Source organism: Microcaecilia unicolor, chromosome 1 (assembly GCF_901765095.1).
Source record: "Microcaecilia unicolor chromosome 1, aMicUni1.1, whole genome shotgun sequence".
Classification (NCBI taxonomy): domain Eukaryota; kingdom Metazoa; phylum Chordata; class Amphibia; order Gymnophiona; family Siphonopidae; genus Microcaecilia; species Microcaecilia unicolor.
Window position 1 is genome coordinate 682,027,003 of NC_044031.1, and position 25,075 is coordinate 682,052,077.

At 41.9% G+C, this 25,075-nt stretch overlaps 1 protein-coding gene across 3 annotated transcripts in view; it reads left to right on the top strand.

Moving 5' to 3' along the window:
• LOC115460610 (dual oxidase maturation factor 1-like) overlaps window positions 1-25,075 on the top strand; it is a 75,082-nt gene that overhangs the window by 41,548 nt on the left and 8,459 nt on the right. For all 3 annotated transcript variants that reach the window (XM_030190374.1, XM_030190373.1, XM_030190375.1), the window contains exons 2-5: window positions 5,963-6,135; window positions 6,967-7,024; window positions 21,411-21,545; window positions 23,478-23,691. In XM_030190374.1, the coding sequence (XP_030046234.1) occupies window positions 5,989-6,135; window positions 6,967-7,024; window positions 21,411-21,545; window positions 23,478-23,691 (554 nt within the window). In that variant the 5' untranslated portion in view covers window positions 5,963-5,988. The remainder of the gene's footprint in view (window positions 1-5,962; window positions 6,136-6,966; window positions 7,025-21,410; window positions 21,546-23,477; window positions 23,692-25,075) is intronic.

Below are 25,075 nucleotides of genomic sequence, written 5' to 3' on the forward strand. Positions count from 1 at the left end.
CTTGGGTATCTCTGCCAGCTGCAGAAAGGGTCTGCTGGTGCTGGGTGGATCTGATCCCAAAGTGGATGGCCCTTGCCCACCCAAGCCCACTCATGGCTAAACCACTGGTCCTTATAACACTTTATAAATGGCTTACATTCAGGAAGCGTTTTGAAAAATACCTTGATATTGTTGAATGACCTGAGCTGGATGTCCCTTTTTCTATCAAGATGACCTGTGCAAAATCGGTCAAGATGAGTTGGTGCTTAAGTTACACAGTACCTTTTTTAATTGAAGATGTTTTATTGAAATGATTTAGTGTCATTACAAAAAAATCAATATAATGCTGTATGAATGCATAGAGTCAGAAATATATAACATCAGTATAAAGTTACATAGGACTAATAGAGCTACCATTAGGAATGCTTAGATATATATTTATCTAAACTAAACCATGTTTTTGAGACATTAATAGCTGTACCAAGTTTGTCTGCTAATGAAGGTTCAAACTTATGAATTTGTAGAATTGTGTGCCACCAGAAATGAACAAAGAACTATTGCCTTTCCATTTGAGAACTGATTTTTTTTGCTGCAACTAGTAAGATATGTAGCAATTTGGAATCTTCTTTTGATAAGAATGAGTCCATAGCCAATGGATCAAAAACAATGATTTTTAGTGACAATAGGTCTTGAATATTAAAAATCTGTGCTATTATATTCCAAATATGAGTCCAAAAACTTTCGTATTTGTACATTCATAGAAAAGATGTAAAAAAAAAGTACCTTTTCCCACTTTACATGACCAACATAGATTATCTTTAGAAAGATCAGCTATTGACATCTTCTGAGGGGTCCATAATGCTCTGTGATGTAGGAAGAACATAGATTGTATAGTGGAGGCCGATGATAAAGTCATAAAATCAGTGGAATCTCTTCTGCTCCAAATGTTATGTAATCCCTTTATCCACTCAATTTAGTATAATTTAGAAAGGCAACGTGCATGCCTGTGTTTATAAAAGCAGGTTTCAGAACTATCCCTAATAGCTCAGAAATTCAATTGTACAGTTCTACATGCATATGTTTATAAAATCCTTATAGACATCACAAATCCATCCATGCTTCAGGAATGCCTCCTTACAGATTGCAGAAAAATATGCATGATTTCATTGGTATGTGTACTTGTACACACTTGAGCCTGTGAGCAACTTTATACTAGGCATTGTTTGTGTCTAAGGCATGCTTTGCCCACACACACACACACACACGCACGCACGCATGCACACAACCTAATGAAGACAATTTCCAGAACCATTTTTCCAGGTAAATGCGCTGTTCGGAAATTGTTCATCTTCCTGCAGGTAAGCAGACACTGGTGGCCCTTTGAGTTTCAGTGGCTGTCACAATCTACTGCTTTGATTTGACTGTGATTGCTCTTTGCCGCTGCCCAGAGTTTGCCACCCTAAGGGATTGCCGGTCAGGTTTTCAAGAAGCTGCAATGAATATGCATGAGATAGGTTTGGTATATGAGAAAATAATAGGAACAACGTAGCCAAAAAGAAAAAATTAAGAGTCCCAGAAAGTTACTCCTGCTCTGAGCTGGGGTAAATCTGTCTGGGAGGTGCAAGAGAGGGACAGTGACTCATACCTGCTGTACTGGGTGGTGCAGGCAGGAGACATATAACACCAACATGAAATCATGGTTCACCTTGTGGCTGTAACAAGAATGTGTCTCTTTATAGGACAAACCAGTTGTTTCTCTCCCTCAGGAGAGGATTTCATTTCAGTGTTATATGTCTCCTGCCTTTAAGATAAGTTAAATATTTGATGTTTGATATATACTGCTTGATAAAAAGCTTGTGTGGAAATATACATTCTATAATTTATTTCTATGTAGAAAATTGCAGATCAATGGCAAATTATGAGCTTACATTTGGGATGAGTTGATTGCTACTTCTGTTAGATCCGACAATAGGAACTTCTTCGGTTTGGTGTGGCATGAACTTTGATTGGCATTTGATATTCTTCCCATTCTGTATATTAAGATTGTTTGTGCATTTTTTATTTGAGTGATAGACAGTTGACATACCTTTGGGCATGTAATTCTTACCACACACTAATCATGCTGTCAGATACTCATTGACAAACTGAGTGCACATTGACTAGATGATTTAAATTAGAGATATGCCGGCTGATATTCAGGCTGCAGGAGGCAGGCCAGATAAGTGCTGCAAACAGTGGTGAGCCTGGATATTCAATGCTAGGCATTTCCTGATGCTGAATATTAACTGGCCAAGTTAATATAACTATGTATTTCTCATTCCATAATTGGCGATCGCCATTACGGAACATTGTAAGCCACATTGAGCCTGCAAATAGGTGGGGAAATGTGGGATACAAATGCTACAAATAATAATAATAATAATAATATTCAGCACCGGCTGGTTCAGTTTATAGCGGCCAAAGATAGGATTGCTATTTAGGTGGTCCAATTCAGCTGCTAAACTTAGCCGGTGAAGCGCTGAATATTCGTGGCTAGCTGGTTAGCTGCTAACCCTGGATTCTATATAGCGTGCTTAGAGATCCACGGCAAAATCAGCATGGATTCTATAACAACACTCATAACTTAGTTTAACAAGTTAATCAGCATTGATACCAGTTCTTAACAAGCAATAATGAGCACTAATCAGCACTGATTAGAATTTACGCACACAACTTGCTAGGTGTATTCTATAACGAAGTGTGCCAAACTTCTAGTGTGCATAGGCAAAAAAAAGTGTGTGGTTTTGGGTGGGGAAATGGGCATTTTGTGGGTGTTCTGAAATTTACGCGCATAGTTATAGAATATGGCACAGTGCATGTAAAGCTATGCGCCAGAATTTATGCTACATTTTTGTTGGTGTAAATGGTTGTGTGTAGTTTTAGACGCTGAGATATCAACTAAGCATATTTGTGACAGAACAGTGTGTTTTAAGCCTGTAAAACTGCCTTATTTCCTGCCTTAATTATTTCTCTAGTTTGGCCAGCAGGTGGTGCATGTTTATGTTTTGAAGCTGCTGCAGAACTAAGGCTGTTTTCTTTGTTTAAGCCTTTTGGAAAGGCATTCTGCAGTATACTTTCAAAGATTGTTGTTCTGGGCTTTGGTTGGCCCAGGAGCTCATTTTCATTTGGATTTTACTGGCTTTTTCCCCAGTCTTAGCCCAGGAGAAGACAGAGACAGACTCTTTGCTGAGGCCCTGTGATCAGTTATATTTGATAATCTGTGAGCATCATATTTCCTGATCTCCTCAGGTACTTTTTAGAAAGTAAACAAATGTTTAGATAATTTTATAATTGATCCACTATTCTATAAAAATGTAAGTTTGAAGGTGGGCATACTTATGGGTGGTATCTGGGCAGAACATGAGTGAGGCTCACAACTATGCAAGTAAATTATAGAATATTATAATTTATATATGTATTTCAGCAATATAGGCAGAAGCATTTGTACTAGCTCAATGGCTGGTGTAAGTGCTTGCGTCTAAATTATAAGTGCGTATTTCACCTGCTAAGCTAGTACAGTGCACTCCATTTAAGTGCATGTCAGTTAAGTGCATGCTCTATTTAACTGCATGCCGTACTTCGGTCCCATTTTTGGTGCCATCAATTTCTATGGGGACAAACTTCGGTTTAGCGAACCACTGATAAGTGCAAGATTCGCTTATATGCATGGTTTAAGACCGCTGCTCTGCAGGAAAGACTCTGCAAAAGCGCACGCGCAGAATATGGAAGCCGATTGGCGCGTGACAAAGGGGCAGTAAATTTGAAATCTTGTTGGTTAACTGCCACAGGCAGAAGAAGTGAAAGAATGTTGATAGAGTGTACACTGGAGTTGTCGTCGTCGCACAACTGTAAGACTTTAACACTGGCTGAACGAATAGAAGTTCTTAAAAAATTAGAAAACAAACAAAGTCAAGCATCTATTGCTAAAGAATATGGTGTCAACCCCAGTTAAATTTCACGTATCTTGAAGCAGAAAGACCAGCTTCTGGAAGACTGGCAAAACAATACAAATCCACACCGGAAATTAAAACGGGCGGGAAAAGCTGAGGAGGTAGAAGATGCTCTTCTTCGGTGGTTTTCTCGAGTCAGGAGCAGACAGTTTCCTGTCAGCCACTGCTTATGAGGAAAGCTAATCAGCTAGCTGAAAGTCTTCGACTAACTGAATTCAAAGCCACTGTTGGATGGTTGGAAAGATGGAAGGAGAGGAACAACATAAAATTCAAGAAACAGCATGGTGAAAAACAAGATGACTTTGGTGCTGAAAATTGGGTTGTTTCATTTCTTCCTACCATCTTGAACGAGTTTGCACCTCGTGACGTTTTCAATGCTGATGAAAACGGTCTCTACTGGCGAGCGATTCCTGATGGAACACTTGCATTCAAACAAGCCGAAACTACAGGAAGTAAAATGTCGAAGGACCAACCGATGATCCTCCTTTGCTGCAATATGGATGGGAGTGAGAAGTTGGAACCACTCATCATTGGAAAGAGCAAACAGCCCCATTGCTTCAAGAATGTTAAGCGACTTCATGTGTCATACGAGGCTAATGCAAATTCATGGATGACTGGGGAAATTTGGAAGCAGTGGCTAAAGAAGTTAGACACTAGAATGTAGGCACAAAAGCGTCAGGTTTTGTTGCTTTGTGATAATTGTGCTGCACACAGTGATGATGTCAGGCTGTCTAACGTCAAGGTGGTCTTCCTGCCACCAAACACTACCTCTCTGATCCAACCTATGGATCAGGGCATAATAGCCAATTTCAAACAACATTATCGGGCTTTTGTGCTACGTCGTCTGATGAACATTATGGATGACCAGACTGGCAAAGATAAACGTGCTGTTGAATTGGCTCGTAATCTATCACTGTTGGATTCCCTACATATGCAGAAAGAAGCCTGGAATCATGTTACACAGGCAACCATTGTGAACTGCTACAAGCGGGCAAGCTTTGTTAGGGATGTGGAGAGGGACGAAACAGATGCAGCTGTTGCAAACGCGTCAGATAAACAGGTTATTGACATCCCAGCCAGTGTTACTGAAGAGGAGTTTCATCGCTACACACAGTAGCTGTTGATTGTGATCTACGAACAGCTGATGACAGCACTGATGTCCAGATATGCGCCTACACGCAGGCAACAGCTGATGATGAAACAGATGATGAAATGAGCAGCGAGGCACATGCTGACAAAATTCAACAACCTCCTGTCACTTTTGCAAGAGCGCTGGAGAGTCTCAACACTGTGCGGGCCTATCTGGAGGCCACTGAATGTCAGTGCTGTGACAGTTTTTACCATCTGGCAGACACAAGAGTGTACAGAGGACTATGACTGATTACTTCAAGTAAGCCTAACGTCAGTTAACGGAGACTGTATAACGTCAGGTAACGGAGACTGTATACTGTACATATAATAAACAGTACTGTACATATGTTTATCAGATGTCAAGCTTCTTTGGGTCACAACAGTTAAGTGCATGCTCCGGTTAACTGCATGCATTTCAGAATTTTTTTTCTTTCCTTTAATCCTCCTATATTAAGGATGTCTCTTTATTTAATGTGTACTTGAGTGTTGAAATATGTGAAATTTATATTTTCTTTTGTTAACTTGAGAAAATAACACTTTCCAATCAAGTGTAATTCCTTGAAATAATTGTATATGTATAAAAATTAAAAAAAAAAAATTGCATGTATTTCTTTGGTCCCAGACCCCTTGCACTTAAGCGAATTGTACTGTATTTTATAATGACATCTACTTTCTTTTATAGAATAGGCACCACATATGCACCTTCTAGGTATCTAAACATAGACACACTGTTATAGGACTGACTTCTGCCTGCATTTCTCCAGAGCAAGAAACACTTCTCTGAAAAGCAGGACAATTTCTAAAAGAACTGGATGTTTCATTTCTTAGTTTGTCTCTGATGGTTTTTGTCTTTTGTTTTTTAGGTTGCTTCTTAATTCTGCATTGCAAAATGAGTCGGCAATATGGCGATTTCCCCTTTTTCCCTCAAACAAGGACACCCTTCATTTTTGATATCAAAACTATTGAAATTATTATCATATTTTTGTCTGGTGCATGCACCTTCATCATCATACTGCCTGGGATTCGAGGGAAGGCGGTAGGTGTACATTTCTCTTTTCAATGGCATCTATAGTATGGTACCAGGGGGGTGCAGGGAAATAGAACAAGGAAATGTTGGGAGTTAACCAAAGATGTAGCACAACTATCTTCACTGGCTTTACTTGCTCCTCTGAGAATATCACTATATAGAACTAGCAAGTAACAGTTAATTTGCTATAAATAAAAAAATACAAGGAGGAAAAAGGACTTCAGTGTCTCAGGTCACATCTAAAGTAAAACTTGGACTAATGACCCGCCTTACTTCTTCATTAGTCCTGAAAAAACCTCCGATATTTAATTACACAATAATAAAAATTAACAATTTTTTTCTTTTTTCAATAAGGTCCATTTGTGTTCAAATTCTCCCAGGTACTTATCTGAAGCAGTGCTGCTACTCTCTACAGCACAACTGTTTCACCCTGGCTGCACCAGGAGCGTTTTTGTTATGCAGCACTTTCAGTACCTTTGCCGCAGGGGTACTGCAAGTGCTGCACAACAGGTCTATTTGTGTTCAGATTCTCCCAGGTACTTTTCTGAAGCAGTGCTGCTACTCTCTACAGCACAACTGTTTGGCCCATGTCTTTCAGCCTCTTTATTACTGAATACATTGTAGCATTAAAAAACTTGGCAGAGTTGAGGGGTGAAGACAAGACAGGAAACAGGAAGTAAGATGTAGGTCAAGTTGGAATGGAGTGTAGATCATTTTGTCTTTATTTACCATCTCATCTCTAAATCTTTATTCGATTTGACTCCTTTCAATTATGTTCTGCTTTTATAAGAACAAGAAAACTCAACAACAAATTGATATGATGCCATTTCTTTTCCACAGAGACCATTTTGGCTTTTAAGGGTTCTTACAAGCCTCTTCATTGGTGCTGTGATTCTCGGTGAGTGTGAATAACAATTATTAATCACTTGAACAGGATCCCCCTGCTTCTATAAAGGGCGTTAAAAATTGCACACACAAATGTAGGCGTGTTTTTGATTTGCGTGGGCAATTTAATTGAATAACAAGCCAATTAGTGCCAATAATTGGCTTCTTAAGAAGCAATTATTGGCATTAAATAGATTTAATTGGGGCCAATGGGTGTAAAGTTAGGTGCGGGATCCACGCCTAAAATTTGCATGTGGTACAAAAAGGGGGTGCAGAAATGGAAGGGTCATGAGTGTTTTGGGGTGGCAAGGGGTCATGGCTCTGAGTTATGTGCATACAGAATAATGATGAGTCTAAATTTAGGAGCAGGCTTTTGCACCACATTTTAGGTATGGCTTATAGAATACCGTTTACGTGGGTATTTTTTGGTGCCGATTTTTTTTAATCACCATATATAGAATCTAGCCCTATATGCCAGATATACACAGTATTGTACAGAGACACAGGGCAGGTACTATAATTCTATAAGGAGTCACCTATAGATAGGTGACAAGTACATATATAAATAATAATAATCCAGCTATGTGCTATTCTATAAGTATGTGCATATCTTTTTATAGCGTGTACTTTGGGTGTTTACATGGGTGGAGTGTAAGGCAGTGTTTGAGCAGGACACACATTTGTAACATATAGAATGCTTATCTCCCAAATCTAGACACAAGAATTTACACCATTCTATGGCTGTATAAGTGCTTGCTCCTAAACACACACACACACACACACACATATCTACTATAATAAAACGCACCTCCAACGTTCTGAAGCTGACTCCGTGGCTTCAGGGTTCGTAAGTTTGTAAGGGTGTCACATCTCTCTCTGCCCCGCCCTCGCGTAAAAACATGATGATGTCGAGGGTGGGCCATGCCCTCACGTCAAAACGTGATGACGTCGAGGGCGGGTAATCAGAAGGCAGGACTGAGGGAACGAACTCACCTCCAACATTCTGAAGCTGACTCCTTGGACGGCCAGGGCTTTCAATAATGCCGCCACTTCGACGGAGCTAATCTGGGAACACAGTACAATCGCTGGGTGGCTGGAGGGGCAGGGGTCAGAGGAGAATCGCAGGGTGGCTGGAGGGGGACAGGGGACACAGGACAATCGCTGGGTGGCTGGAGGGGGGCAGGGGAGAGAGGACAATCACACACACACTCTCTCTCTCTCACAGACACACTCGCACCCAGTCTCACTCTCTCTCTCTCTCTCTATCATACACACACACTCGCACGGTGCTGCCAACCACGCAGAGGGGGGAAGAGGCATGGGGTCCTGAGACCACAGGGGAGGGGAGGGGAACGCAGAGGGGGGAGGGGGTCGTCAGACCTGAGAGGGGGGTAGATCCTGAAACCACAGGGGAGGGGATCCTGAGACCAGAGGGGGGAGGGGTCCTGAGACCACAGAGGGAGGGGGGAGGTATCTCTGTCACACACACTCTCTCTCTCACACACACTCTCTCACAGTCAGTGTCTATCTCTCTCTCACTCTCACACAGTCTCTCACACTATGTCTCACATTGTATCACATTCACTCTCTGTGTCACACAGTCACTCTCACACACTCTCGGTCTCACGCACTCGGTCTCATACACTCTCTCGGTCTCACAGAGAGTCATCGCACACATACTCTCTCACACTCTGTTTCACACACACTCTCTCTCTCTCACACACACTCTCTCACACACAGTGTATCTGTGTGAAACACACTCTCTCTCTCTCACAGTCACTGTGTCTCACATACGCACTCGCACACACTCTCATTCAAACACATGCACTCTCATTCTCACACACACACTCTGTCTCTCACAGCCACACTCACACCCAGACTCACTCTCTCTCTGTCACACACACACACTCGCACATTCACACACTCTCTCTCTCTCTCTCACACAGTCACTCTCACACACACTCTCTCAAACATACACACTCCGAGGAAAACCTTGCTAGCGCCCGTTTCATTTGTGTCAGCAACGGGCCTTATTTACTAGTATATATATATTCGGTTATACTAGTATTCTATAATGGAAAGTAGGCACCTACTTTCCTTTATAGACTAGACCCCTTTGTAGAATTGCTATCACAGAGGTGATTTTGAAAGGATTTTTTTGTATACAAAAGTACTTTTATCTACATAAATGGGCTCAAAAAATTACTCCAGAGGTTATTGTCTACCAGTAGTGTAACCAGGAGTTTGTTCCGTCACTACCACAATACCCCCCCCTCCCCATAACTTAAACTCCTTGCTGTTGCAGTCTTCACCTGGGCAGCAGCAGTCATAGGTTGCCTGCAGCCTGCACCAAGACTTCCTCTCTGAACCATCCCGCCCCTCAAAAAACAGGAAGTTGTGTTAGAAGTGGCAGAATGGTTCAGGGAGGAAGTCCCAGTGCAGGCCGCAGACAGCCTATGACTGCCGCTGCCCAGGTGAATACTGAAGCAGAGAGGACTTTAAGGTGGGGGTAGGGGGCCAGGTCTGACAGGGGGTGCATACGTCACTGATACACCTAGTTCAAATATGCCACTGGTGTCTGTTATAAAATTAACTTCATAAAAGACAGTCCCTGTTCCATGGATCTCCCAGGTTAGTCAAGATAGAGAGACAAGACCCACAACAAAAAAGCAAATCGTAGGCTTTGAGCTTTATGTTTGCCTAACTGGTCTCCTTTGAACTAGTTTCTTTCTGGAGTGAGAACTGTGCTTTTCCTCTCTTCTAATTTTTTTTTTTAATCAAGTTTTTCCAAATATAATCAAGCATATCACTTGTACAGAAAGGTATATTCTGGTTGAATAGTAGTTTACAGAGGTAAACAAAAGAAAAAATACAAAAGAAGAAAAAATAATTTTACCAGACATTCCTCAAGTCCACAGTATCTGATCCAAGATGTTACATAATGGAAATTAAAGCTATACTATACATTTCAGGAATTTGTTACTCATGACAAACCTAAAAGTACCGATTAACAAAACATAAGAGAGCTAGGCATTGGGAACACCCAATGCTTTTTTTGCTGTCAAAAAAGCTGTTAGTTGGGACGGTTCAAAAAAGACATATTTTATAGATTGGTATTTAATTACACATTTACAGGGGTATCTTAAAAAGTAAGTAGCCCCTAATTGAAGAACTCCTGGTTTCAACAGTAAAAACTGTTGACATCTCTTCTGGGTTTGCCGCACTTCAATTTTCTGAAAAAAATTTAAAAAGGCAGTTTTGGTATGTGTGCCGAAAAAATTTCTGCACACGCCGAAAACCCATGCCTACACTACTGCAAGCCACTTTTTACTGCGGCTTAGTACAAGGACCCCTACATTTCTTATATTGACAACTGGGCAAACAGACATTTTTTATGTCTGAATAAACAAAAGACTAACCAGCTTATAATCGAAAGTGATCGCCGGCCATCTTCCGACACAAATCGGGAGATGGCCGGCGATTTCTTAAAAGCGGCGAAATCGGTATAATCGAAAGCGGCATTTTTGACAGCATCGCCGCTTTCCCGTCGCTTCGCCGGTGAAAGTTCAAGGGGGCGTGTCGGTAGATTAGCGAAGGCGGGACATGGGCAGGCATGGGCGTGGCTAACAGATGGCCGGCTTTTGCCGATAATGGAAAAAAAAAAAGCGGTGTTAAGCAGTATTTTCACGAACAAGCCTCAAAAAGGTGCCCCAACTGACCAGGTGACCACTGGAGGGAATGGGGTATGACCTCCCCATACTCCCCCAGTGGTCACCAATTCTCTTCCAAACTAAAAAAATAAAACTAAAAACCTTTTTTGCCAGCCTGTATGCCAGCCTCAAATGCCGTACCCACCTCCATGACAGCAGAATGTGTTGTATCCTCCGACAGCCTTTCCCTGGTTGCGATGTGGCTCTCGGGTGAGTGTGGCGCCTTTTCTGTTAGGTGCCCTGCAGAGTCACATTAGCAATGCATTGTGGTGGGTGTAGGGTACTGGGCTGTACTCCCATGGTGCTTTTCCCCCCTGCTAACTGGGTCAGAGTGTGCCCTGTTTTGTTTCCTGTTGTAGTCCATGCGGTAGTGGCCATTTTTGTAAGCCAGTTTTAGTTCCCTTTCCTGTGTTACCCACGTTAGAGAACGTAGTTCTTACCTTGAATGGTGCTGAAAGAGGGCATTGTACACCATTGTGCCAGCTCTGACCTACTGCTAATCTTAGTACCAGGGGACTCTTTGCCAGTGGGGTACAACTTCTGATCTGCAGTTAACTCTGAGTTAACGTGGTTATTTCAAGAAAGGACTTTTTCAGAGAGATTAGTCTTCAGGTGTGAACTGGTATGCCAAAGTTATACAGCAGCAATAAGAGGCTGTATGCAGGTCCCTGGAGCAGTTTTAGTGGGTGCAGTACATTTGTGGGTAATGGGTTTTGGGAGGGGGGTTGGGGGGCTCAGCTCCCAAAGTAAGGCAGCTATGTACGTGGGAGCTTTTCTGAAGTCCACCGCAGTGACCCCTAGGGTGGCCTGTTGGTGTCCTGGCATGTCAGGGGGGCCAGTGCACTAAAAATGCTGGCTCCTCCCACGACCAAATGCCTTGAATTTGGCCGGGGTTTGAGATGGCTGACATAACTTTCCATTATCGCTGAAAAACAAACCCGGCCATCTCAAACCCGGCGAACTCCACGGCATTTGGCCAGGCTAAACTGTATTATTGAAAAAAAAAAGATGGCCGGCCATCTTTTTCGATAATACGGTTCCAGCCAGCTGTAGCGCCGCCGCCAACATAGATCGCCGGCGATCTATTTGGCCGGCGACATTCGATTATGCCCCTCTAAGTTAGTTTGGTTTGGTGAAAATATTCCAAATTGTTCTGTGGTCCTAGCTTCAGGATGAACCCAACAGAGCCAAAAGACGCAATAACCTGCTTAAACCATATGCACATCAAAGCATCATTTGCCTATCACAAATAGATCAGGAATAAATTAATGAAGTCACCTCTTGTCGATTGATAATATAGTCCCCTAATCCACAAAAGGCTAGAAGCAAAACACTGTCATTTTTTCATGTCTTCCTTTTTATGATCCCCTAGCTTGTAAGTCCTGACATCATGAACCCGGGATGTTACTGACATCATGGCCGCGAGAAAATTTATACAGAAAATGAAACAGCTCCTATCATAGCATTATAGAACAACAGTGATTCTAATACATTGCCGAACTTAGATGTCATATCAAAAATGCCCCTCCACGATACTTAAAAAAAATTGTGAACATTTATGTACATACAAAAGAAACATTATCCAGGCATTAATTAAGCAATATTCACAATATATAAAATACAATAAAACATGGAGAAACTAGTATTCTTATATAACAGGTATTCTAGTAAAGAAACTTCAGCCTTCATTTGCATTAATAAATTCTAATAGTATTTTAGAGTATGTAATGACTCACTTCTGACATTAATGGATCACCATACAGATTATGCATAATGCAATCCTATACAGGACATATATTTCAACAAAATAAACTCAAATCAACATAGTAATCTGTATGCCCTAAAAGCGAACTAAAAATATATCATGATTCGCTTCTGATATAAGGTGAAACAGCTCAAGGAACTTTACTAAAGTCCATGTACCACCAACCATGTTCCAATAAATACACAAAATAAATATATCTACACTATATTCTGTTACTCTATCTTGCTGGAGGTTTTCACGGAAAAGGTTTAAGATCCAATTCTACGTTCAGCTCTTTTGGAGTCACTGTATCAAAAATATATCATTGTTCTTCCCTGAGTAGGAGTGTATTTACATCGCCACCCCTCCACTTACTGTGTATATGTTTAATAACAAAAAAATTTAAATCTTCTAGTATATGATTTGCATCATACCAATGGGAGCTGATTGGACATTCCTGTTGATTCAACTATGATGTTCTATCAGGCGTGTTTTAACCATCCTCTTGGTTTTTCCTATGTAAAGTAATTGGCAAGGACAAACAGTGATATAAATGTCTTGCGTAGAGTTATAATTAGTGGAGTGTCTGAGACAAATCATGTGTCCGGTCAACGGATGAGGAAAACTGGCCAAGACTAGACCATGACGGCAAACAGAACACCTTCCACACTTACTGTGTCCTGTGGAGACAAGATTTGGTTGTGCTGGAAATGGCAAGGTTGAGGGAACTAAACACTCTTTCAAATTCTTACTTCTGCTAAAGGCAATAACCGGAATGATACTCTTGAAGCACACATGGGCTCCTAAGATGTGCCAATATTTCCATATAGTCTTTCCAAAATCTCTCGAGAATTGTGAAAACTGAAAGGTACAAATAATCTCTGGATTACTCTGGTCTCTTCTCATCTGTAGTAAAATCTCCCTATCTTGCATCTGTGCTTTCTGTAAGCACTCTTGTGTGCATCTGTTGGGATAGCCTCTGTTCAATACAATCGGTCATGTAGTAGCTTGAGTCTCAAATTCATCGAAATCAGTGCAGAATCTTCTGAGGTGCAAAAACTGAGAGTAAGGAAGATTAATCTTTAAATTTCTACTGTGAAAGCTTTGGAAGTGCGAGCATGTGTTTCTGTCAGTCAGTTTCCTGAACACTGTCGTCACTAGACGATATGTTGTCTTCTTGATAAGGATATCCAAAAAGGAAATCTGATGAAACCATTCATGGAACATCTGTAGTCTCTGCACATCCCCTCTCCACATAATCAAGATATCATCTATGAAACATTTATATTTATTTATTTATTATTACATTTGTACCTCGTGCTTTCCCACTTAAAGCAGGTTCAATGCAGCTTACATATATAAATTTATCTTGCTTCAAATGGATGATTTTTCAGAAATAACTTTTGAAAATTCGCCACATAGAGGTTGGCGATATCGAGTGCCATTGCTGAAGCCATTGCAGTGCTTCTTATCTGTTGAAAGAACTTTTCCTGGAAGCTGAAATAATTCTATGTTAGTGCCAAAGAGGCTAAAGACACAATAAACAAATATGGAATCTGGTGATGGCTATTTCTGCTCCTCAGGGTGTTCTTAACAATCGATAAAACCTCTATCTGCGGAATTTTGGTGTACAACGCATCTACATCCATCATGACAAAGATTATATCATCAGGGTGCCCATCGAAGTCTTCAAGCAGATTAATCACATGCGAAGAGTCTCTCTCATGTGATTCAATGTGAGGAACATATATGGAGAAAAAAGCCCACAAATTGTGATAATGGTTCTAGAATTGACCCATTCTCTAAGACAATCGGGCACCCTGGAAGGTTGTGCAAACTCTTATGTACTTTGGGCAGAACATAGAAGGTTCTTCTGTTTTTGCTAGATTGTTTTTTCTGTTTTTTGCGGTATACATAAAACTGCCACAGTGGCATTTAAGCGGAGAATTCTCTCAAATGCATTAGAGTCACAGAGCCAGTTACAGTCTTCATACATTTCAATAAACAATCTTTAGCCAGTCAGAGTCTGCCATCTCCTATCTTTCTTTCCCCCTGAGAACCAATAGCTGGCTTGCTCATCACTGTCTTGCAGTCTGCAAAAACAAAAACCAAAACAAAACAAAAACCCTTTAGGCTTGTAACCATTCAGTTGCAATTAGTTACATAATCCTTTGCTTTTCATTCAGAGGTCCCCATTCAGGGCAGAGGTATGGGCAAGGCCTTTCAGTGACCTAAGGTCCTCTAATAAATCAACCACTGAATGCCTGAAGTGTGATTCCCAAAAGAAAGTGGTTTAACTGGTCCTGAGTCCTTCCCAGCAGGCCCTCCCTCCCATTTCATCATTTCCCAGTATCCTGCTGTTCACCTCTAGGCAGATGGCTTTCATTTGTGCAGAATGTGGCTAGGAGCTGAATTTCATAATATTCCAGAAGGTGGAGAAGGCCTGATTCTTTGTGCAGGCTTTTCTTAATGAGTTGAGCAAAGAGGCCAATCGTAAAATGTTGAATGGAATCAGTTGCTGGAAGAGACAAGGGATTGGTTGAAGGTTGGTTTGGGAGTTAAGGGGGTTTATGTGGGGTTTAATTATCAAATTGTTGCTTTATTTTGGCAACAAACCATTATGACAACCACAGAATGCCTGTCAAATATTGCAAATGAAAATAAATATTACAAATTTGGAAATATCGTATAGTCCAATAGAAAGATTTAACTCCAGTAGCAAAGTGTCCTTCCTCCTCTTTTCGGAATTATTGCCATACACTTGAAATGCAAGAACAAGCTTATATAACAGAGAATATTTTTTACATCCTCTTTCTCTTTTCTAGAGCTTCAGCAAAAGGACTGTCTACTCACACCTACTTTCTGTTATTCCCAGGTGTTTTGTGCCAGGTCTCTTATGAGGCAGGATGAAGACCTGATACTTTTAGCTTTTTGCCATCTCTTTCCCCCTCCTCTAGGAAACAGAAAACTGAATCCCTCTTTCCTTCTCTGTCTCCTATGAAATTCTGTAAACACACTTTTTATACATAGGCTGAGAGTGCTCTGCCATCTGCTGGCTGAGCTTGGTTATCATCTTCTCGCACATCCATTAGCTCTCCACAGCCTTGGATGAACCATTATGCAAAATAAGCAGGTACTTAGGGCACAAAGATTAGGGGGCACCACAGAGTTTTTTCTCCTAGCTATCATGCTCTTAACTCTTTCACTGCTGTATGCTACACCAATTATCCTACATGAATTTCAGTGTTTCTCTAACCCTTATAAATATGTGTGATGTTTTGTTTCATCCAATAACGATATACTAAGCACTTATTGAGTCTTAGGGCCCTGTTTGCTAAGCTGCACTATAGGCGTGCTAGTGTTTTTAGCATGCACTAAAAATTAACGTGTGCTAAACACTAGAGACACCCATAGGGTGTCTTAGTAAATAGCTTAGTAAATAGGGACCTTAATGTCAATTAAGCAATGGACGGGCCAAGGGGCACCATTGTTGAACTTTGCTTAGGACATCAGTTGGCCTTAATCCGGCCCTGGCTCTTCACCATCATATCTTAGACATGTGCATTTTAGTATTGTTTTGTCTTGTAATAGTGTGCGCTATTCCATTTAGTGTGCGCTAAATAGCATGCACTGTTCCTGAATAGTATGCACAATTCCAAAACTAAATTCGACCATACAAACAAAAAGCAAAGCAAAATAAACTGGCCAGTATTAAGTCGGTGGTGGCCAATGTTTGGCCAATGTTTTTTTGCTTTTTTTTTTTTAATACTAATTGTTGCCAGCTAATTTAGCACCAGATATTCAGTTCTGGACCATGTCTTGGCACCAGCACTGAATATCAGGGGATAAATCCGATGAGGCTGGCCACCTGTATATCAGCCAAGGCCCGCATAACTGTGTTTTAATATCTAAGGGCAGCCAATCCTCCTCCAGTCCATGAGACTCAAAATCCTCCCCCCCCTTGAATGCCCCCACCCAATCCATAAGTACTGCATGAGAGGTTGCGGCAGCCATTTTCCAATGGCAACTACAAGGGGCAGGAGCAAGTGGGCTGTCCTTCTGCCCCCATCACGTCCACTAGTACCACCAAGGCTATCAGGTAGGCCTGGAAGGACCCATCTGGACCATGTTGGGGGGGGGTTCCAGCTGGAGGGAGGGGAGCTTTCTTGGGGGCCGGGAGGGCAGCACTTAGAAATTAAAACCCAATTATGTAGGTCCCAGCTGATATTCAGTGTCAGGGCCCAGAGAGCTTTAGAGCTCCCTGTACCACCTCTGACCTGCCCACAATGTTGTTGGGCAGTCTGTGGTGATATTCAACGTCACTGTCCAGTTAAGTGCCACTGAATATCACCACTTAGGTGGTGGCAGGAGAGGCTCCTTCCCGGTTAAATCACTTTAAATATCAGCCAGAAGATTTTTTTTAAAAATGGAATGGAATGGAAGTTAGTTATACCAAATTTTCATGAAATAACACTTGAGCACACAATGCATGCTATTTTTAATGTGCAGGGACCTTATCTTTGGAACTCGCTTCCTGCCTCGCTCCGTCTTCAGACTTCACTTGAAAAATTTAAAATTGACCTCAAAACTTATCTTTTTAAAGATGCTAATAGATAGTTTAGCCATCCCCTGCAGCTATACAGGAGATAATATGGAAGGTACCGGCAGCATTTTCCTCATTCTTTCCATCCCCCTCCCTCCCCCCCGCTCCCGTCCTATCATTTATTGTAGTTCTCCCCCTCCACCCTAAATAGTCAAGTCTATGTCTTGGTTACAGTGTTTATTTTCTAATATTTTGTACTATTGTAGATTATAAGCTGCCCTGAAGGTACCCCAAAGGGCAGGATAGTACAAACTAAATAAACTTGAAACTTGAAATTTTATTCCTACATACCTGTATTGTATCCCTAAGACAGAGTCACAAAATGTATTGCATGCACCCCCATTACAGGTGCATTCCTTGTGAAACATGCCCTACAGGATTTTTAAGAATGTGGTTTTAATGCTATTTTTCTTTGTACATTGATAAGGAGACATCCTTCTTGTCTGAGTGCTTTTTTATGCTGAGCTCCCTGGAATTAATCTTGCTCTGCTGTTTTATACCATCCTGTTCCAGCTTATTTGCAAGACACCAGTTTGTCATGAAGACAGATGTCTTTCTACTGATTATGTAACATATTTAGGTCATTTTCTCTTGGACACAACATGGGTAGACACGCTTAATACATCTGACTTTATGTACATTTTTATTTATTTATTTATTTATTTATTAGGATTTATTTGCTGCCTTTTTGAAGGAATTCACTCAAGGCAGTGTACAGTAAGAATAAATCAAACATAAGCAATAGACAATTACAACAGAAAAGATATTCAAATGACAATACAGTGTATGGCGTGTATATTACTTACAATGTCAACACAATACGTAATAGAACATTTTAATAGAGAGCGTAGGCAGTGGCGTACCAAGGGGGGGCGGTGGGGGCGGTCTGCCCCGTGTGCACGCCGCTGGGGGTGTGTGCCACGCGCTGGTCAGCGTCGTTGGTTTCCATGCTCCCTCTGCCCCGGAGCATGGAAACCAACGACGCTGACCGGCGCGCAGCACCCCCCAGCGGCGCGCACCCAGGGGGTTCTTTCACCGGGGTGGGGTGTCGCGCTGCATGGGGGGGCGCTGCACCTGGGGGGGCGGGGCGCATCGGCGATCCGCCTCGGGTGTCAGCGCCCCTCGGAACACCACTGAGCGTAGGTTATAAGCAAAGATGGAACGTATAGATAGGTAAGAGAGTAAGAGGAGTCAGAAAATAAGGGGACTAATTTAAAGAAAGTTGCATATGAGGTCAGAGGGGTGATTAAATATTATCTCAGCTAGGGTAGGAGTGGATAAACATGTCCTGCTGCAGTATGTGCAGCCTGTGTCAATCCTTGTGTGTGTCTGAGACTAACAAGTTAGTTACTTCTTCCATTAAAGGTCTGGTTGAAGAGCCAAGCTTTCACCTGCTTCCTGAAGTAGAGATAGTCTTTTGTTAAGTGGAGCCTTTCAGGGAGTGAATTGCAGAGTGTCTCATTTACTTAAGTCATACCACTTGTATTATTTCTCAAGGCAGATACATCTCCATAATTTTGACAAGTAAAATGGGGGGGGGGGGGGAGGGAGTTATACGCATGGGCTACCGTTAAGCTATGCTATTTTATTGTTAACCCAGTTTCTTAGTAACTAGGTCTCATCGCATGAAATAGGATCCTGTGCTAAAATATGTATTTATTTGGATTTTGCTCACATCTTTTCAGTAGTAACAAGGTGAGTTATAGTGGAGGAGTGGCCTAGTGGTTAGGGTGGTGGACTTTGGTCCTGGGGAACTGAGTTCGATTCCCACTTCAGGCACAGGCAGCTCCTTGTGACTCTGGGCAAGTCACTTAACCCTCCATTGCCCCATGTAAGCCGCATTAAGCCTGCCATGAGTGGGAAAGCGTGGGGTACAAATGTAACAAAAATAAAAATAAAATTCAGGTACACTGGATATTTCCCTGTCGGGCTTGCAATGTAAGTTTGTACCTGAGGCAAAAGAGGGTTAAGTAACTTACCCAAGATCTCAAGGAGCAGCAGTGGGATTTGAACTGGCCACTCCAGTGCTCTAACCACTAAGCCAGGCCTCCACAAATAACAGGTTGTGGTAAAATAACCCATCTTAGTGGTAGCACTCATTTATTTGTTACATTTGTATCCCACATTTTCCCACCTATTTGCAGGCTCAATGTGGCTTACATGGTACCGGAGTGGCAATCGCAAACTCCAGTGAGAACAAATACAATGTGATGATGTGGTAGACAAAAGTTCATGTGGCTCAGTCAATGGAAGAGTTGTGTTATATGTGTCCATTATGTACTTTACTTATGTTGTGTTGCAGAGTTCAGGCATTCAAGTTGGGTCTGCGGGGTATGCCTTTTCGACAAGTTAGTTTTTAGTGATTTCCGGAAGTTTTGGTGGTCATATGTTGTTTTCAGGGCTCTTGGTAAGGCGTTCCACAGTTGTGTGCTTATGTAGGAAAAACTAAATGCGTAAATTGACTTGTATTTGAGTCCTTCATTGATAACTTCCCTCCTTAATTCTGACCTGTAAGAATTATGGTTACATGAAAGATGAATGATGCAGTCCATATTCCTGCTTTTCATACAGATAAATATATACAGTGGTGGAAATAAGTATTTGATCCCTTGCTGATTTTGTAAGTTTGCCCACTGACAAAGACATGAGCAGCCCATAATTGAAGGGTAGGTTATTGGTAACAGTGAGAGATAGCACATCACAAATTAAATCCGGAAAATCACATTGTGGAAAGTATATGAATTTATTTGCATTCTGCAGAGGGAAATAAGTATTTAATCCCTCTGGCAAACAAGACCTAATACTTGGTGGCAAAACCCTTGTTTTCAAGCACAGCGGTCAGACGTCTTCTGTAGTTGATGATGAGGTTTGCACACATGTCAGGAGGAATTTTGGTCCACTCCTCTTTGCAGATCATCTCTAAATCATTAAGAGTTCTGGGCTGTCGCTTGGCAACTCGCAGCTTCAGCTCCCTCCATAAGTTTTCAATGGGATTAAGGTCTGGTGACTGGCTAGGCCACTCCATGACCCTAATGTGCTTCTTCCTGAGCCACTCCTTTGTTGCCTTGGCTGTATGTTTTGGGTCATTGTCGTGCTGGAAGACCCAGCCACGACCCATTTTTAAGGCCCTGGCGGAGGGAAGGAGGTTGTCACTCAGAATTGTACGGTACATGGCCCCATCCATTCTCCCATTGATGCGGGTGAAGTAGTCCTGTGCCCTTAGCAGAGAAACACCCCCAAAACATAACATTTCCACCTCCATGCTTGACAGTGGGGACGGTGTTCTTTGGGTCATAGGCAGCATTTCTCTTCCTCCAAACACGGCGAGTTGAGTTCATGCCAAAGAGCTCAATTTTTGTCTCATCTGACCACAGCACCTTCTCCCAATCACTCTCGGCATCATCCAGGTGTTCACTGGCAAACTTCAGACGGGCCGTCACATTTGCCTTCCGGAGCAGGGTGACCTTGCGGGCACTGCAGGATTGCAATCCGTTATGTCGTAATGTGTTACCAATGGTTTTCGTGGTGACAGTGGTCCCAGCTGCCTTGAGATCATTGACAAGTTCCCCCCTTGTAGTTGTAGGCTGATTTCTAACCTTCCTCATGATCAAGGATACCCCACGAGGTGAGATTTTGCGTGGAGCCCCAGATCTTTGTCGATTGACAGTCATTTTGTACTTCTTCCATTTTCTTACTATGGCACCAACAGTTGTCTCCTTCTCGCCCAGCGTCTTACTGATGGTTTTGTAGCCCATTCCAGCCTTGTGCAGGTGTATGATCTTGTCCCTGACATCCTTAGACAGCTCCTTGCTCTTGGCCATTTTGTAGAGGTTAGAGTCTGACTGATTCACTGAGTCTGTGGACAGGTGTCTTTCATACAGGTGACCATTGCCGACAGCTGTCTGTCATGCAGGTAACGAGTTGATTTGGAGCATCTACCTGGTCTGTAGGGGCCAGATCTCTTACTGGTTGGTGGGGGATCAAATACTTATTTCCCTCTGCAGAATGCAAATAAATTCATATACTTTCCACAATGTGATTTTCCGGATTTAATTTGTGATGTGCTATCTCTCACTGTTACCAATAACCTACCCTTCAATTATGGGCTGCTCATGTCTTTGTCAGTGGGCAAACTTACAAAATCAGCAAGGGATCAAATACTTATTTCCACCACTGTATGTACCTATTATGTAAACATATATGCTCTGAAAGGGCAATAAATATAGCAAAAATTAAAAAGTAACCACTTTTTACTATGACTTGGAATGCATTGGTTGGTCCACTCTTCCTGCTTCAGTTTAATGGTACTTCAGATTTGGAATACATTTCCTTTTTCTTTCAGCTGTAAACTTCACCACTGATTGGGAGGTCGGCCAGGTCTCAGCTAACACTACTTACAAAGCCTTCAGTAATGCTTTTGTGAACGTAGATGTGGGGCTGAGGGTTGGACTAAAAGGAATCAATATCACATTGAAAGGTAAGCTTTCCAGACTGGCATGGGTATTTTTGTGTGTGCAGATCTAGAAATGCAGTACAGTTAGGATTCTGTACCTCATTCTGCATACTACAAACTGTTACATTTTTGTGGAGCAATCAGAAGGAAGTTCCCCACTTTCAGAAGTAATCAAGAATTCAGCAGAAGGACCCAAGGAAAAGACCAGGCTCTGTTTCAAAACTGCCTTCATACCCCTTCAGTTTCAGGGTCCTATGACTTTATTTCCAGAATGGTAATAGTGAAAAATGTATTGAATTACTTGTTAAAATGGTTGAGTTTTACATACTTTTCTTAGCTGGTTGTACCAGTTTCTAGAATGATACGGGATATACAGTCCTAAAGCAGTGGCTTACTGCTCAATCCTTGGGGCTACTTGGCCAGTCAAGATTTTAAAGTATCCACAGTGATTATGCTTAGCTATATCTGCACATATTGCCTTTAGTGTATGGAGTGGAGGAGTAGCCTAGCAGTTAGTGCAGCGGACTTTGATCCTGGGGAACTGGGTTCAATTCCCACTGCAGCTCCTTGTGACTCTTGGCAAGTCACTTAACCCTCCATTGCCCCAGGTACAAACAAGTACCTGTATATATACTATGTAAACCACTTTGAACATAGTTGCAAAAACCACAGAAAGGCAGTATATCAAGTCCCATTCCCTTTCCCCTTTATTGTACACAAATATACTGTGACCCCAATGACTAGGTAGTAGACCACTATGCTACAACTTTCTTCCCTTTAGAGGTAAAAGAAAACCCTTTAGTGCATCTGAAGAAACTGTATCTGAATTGAAGAAAGAATGGGACAAGTACGCACTATTGCTTAAGGCGAGGAAGGCCTAGACTAGATGGTAGGGATGGACAGACTTGATAGACCATAGGGTCCTCATCTGCTGCATTTTCTCTGTTGTTCTTCATTTCAAACAAGCCTAATAACTGGTTACTACCATTGAATATTGGCACTAACCGCTAAAACCATAGTCGGTGAATTTGTGGGTGGCCCGGGGGGGTAGAGTCAGTGCTTATGAGATAAAACACAGTCATATCTTTGTCCAGTTTCACTTAGGTGGTTGAGTACTGAATATCACACTTAACCAAATAAAGGATAGCCGGCTGCATAAATCTGGGTATTCAATGCCAGTGCCCAGATGTCTCCTGCATTGAATATCCAGGAATAACGCTGGTGACAGCCAAAAAATTAGTGACCACTGCCGGTCGAATATTTACCCCCAAAGTACTTATTTTTAACCTGGAGTCCTCTTTAATTTTCATTATGTAAAAGATTAGTAAGCTATTACAGACACAGTGCTGTAAGGCTTGTAACTTGCTTGTTTCCTTTCTTTCTGTATTTGAATAATGAGGGTAATACGGTGGGAATCTTAATTACTGGAGTTGTAAAGCAAAGCCGGTGCCGGGCAGACTTCTACAGTCTGTGCCCTCATTGTGGCGGGACAGATTTGGAAGGACTGGAGTGGGGTTTCGATGACAGCTTCAGTAGTTGGAGAACAATGCTGGTGCCAGGCAGACTTTTACGATCTGCGCCCTGATCATAGTTGGACAGATTTGGATGGGCTGGAGTGGGGTTTCGGTGACAGCTTCAGTAGTTGGAAAACAAGGCAGACATCTATGGTCTGTGCCCTGAAAATGGCAAGGACAAATCAAGATCAAGTATACATATGTAGTATCATCACATTGTACCTAATGCTATGAGTTTATCATGTTGGGCAGACTGGATGAACTGCTCTTTATCTACTGTCATCTATTATGTTACTATGTTATATGTTAATGGTGTAGTAAAAGCTCTGAGTAGGGATTAAGGTGGGTTGAAAATGATGGCATATTGAAAACTCCTAAGTGGTCTGTAGATCTATCTGGATTAATAATATTCTTTTTAATGTAAAATATTTTCCTCCTCTAGGAAACCCTGTGGTCCAGAAGAATGAAACCATTGATTACAATGAACAATTTAACTGGGAATTAACAAAACTCGTAGACCACGATTATTACGAAAGTCTGCAAAATGGTCTTCCAAATCCAATTTTGTATGTTGCAGAAAAGTTTACTGGCAACAGTCCTTGCACGTTACAAAGCCAGTACCGAATCTGTGCGTATTATACATCAGCCCTGATGTGGTAAGAGAATTCAATGTGCTTAATTTGAGCTGAGACACTGTAATATGTCAAATAATAACAAATGTTCAACAGCAGCACTTCAATCAATGTATCATAATGCAAAATGAAATCAGCTGACGAAATTAATAGAAAGGCGATAGTGTAGGCGTGGGTTTTGGGCACACGCCGATCCATTTTCTTAGTGAGCCTGTAAAAAAGGCCTTTTAAAAATATTTTGCCAAAAATGGATGTGCGGCAAAATGAAAATTGCCACACATCCATTTTGAGTCTGAGACCTTACCACCAGCCATTGGCCTAGCGGTAAAGGCTCACACGGTAACTGGGCGGTAATGACCTACGTTTGCCAAATGCCACTTGGTGCACGTCTGTTACGTGTGCCCAAAAATAAAAAATATTTTTCAGACGCACGTATCGGACGCAGGCCAAAAATGAAATTACCAGAAGAGCCGCGTGGTAGTCAAACAGTAACTCCATTTGGCGCATGTTGGGTGCATGTAGACGCATTACTGAAGCATTACTGTCTGCCACAGTTGTGGGTAGTGGGTTTTGGGGGGGGATTTGGGGGGCTCAGCACACAAGGTAAGGGAGCTTTGTACCTGGGAGCTTTTTCTGAAGTCCACTGCAGTGCCCCCTAGGGTGCCCAGTTGGTGTCCTGGCATGTGAGGGGGACCAGTGCACTACAAATGCTGGTTCCTCCCACTGCCAAATACCTTGGATTTGGCCGGGTTTGAGATGGCCGCCATTAGTTTCCATTATTGCTGAAAACCAATTCTGGCCACCTCTAAAGCCGGCCCAAATGTTGAGATTTGGCCGGCTCCGACCATATTATCGAAACGAAAGATGGCCGGCCATCTTGTTTCGATAATACGGTCGGGACGCCGCTTTACGGGGCCGGCCTTGAAGATGGCCGCCCATATAGATGGTCGGCCCCGTTCGATTATGCCCCTCCAAGTTATAAAATGACGTTCAGAGTGTGTGATGAAGTTTTAAACATAAATTCCTCCTTTAAGAAATACCAAGGCACACCATTAAAGGTTCAGTCAATACATGATCACTCATGGTATGTTATGTTTTATTGATTTTCTGTATGTTCTTGTTGTAACCCACTTTGGATCAAAAGCAGGATATAAATACGATAGATAGATAAATAAATAAAACACTCAAGTTACACATACTTCGAGATATGTTATAGCAATTGCTTCTCTGTTATACCACACTTCTTCATACACTAAAAAACAGTTCAACCACTTATAAACTGCAATAACAGTCCAAGTAGTTCAGTGCAGGTAACAAAAAGATTTAACCAAGTGGATATTGGGAAGATATATATTTAGGGTAAATTAGGTAAAAAAAAAATAAAAGTATGGGGCCCTTTTACCAAGGT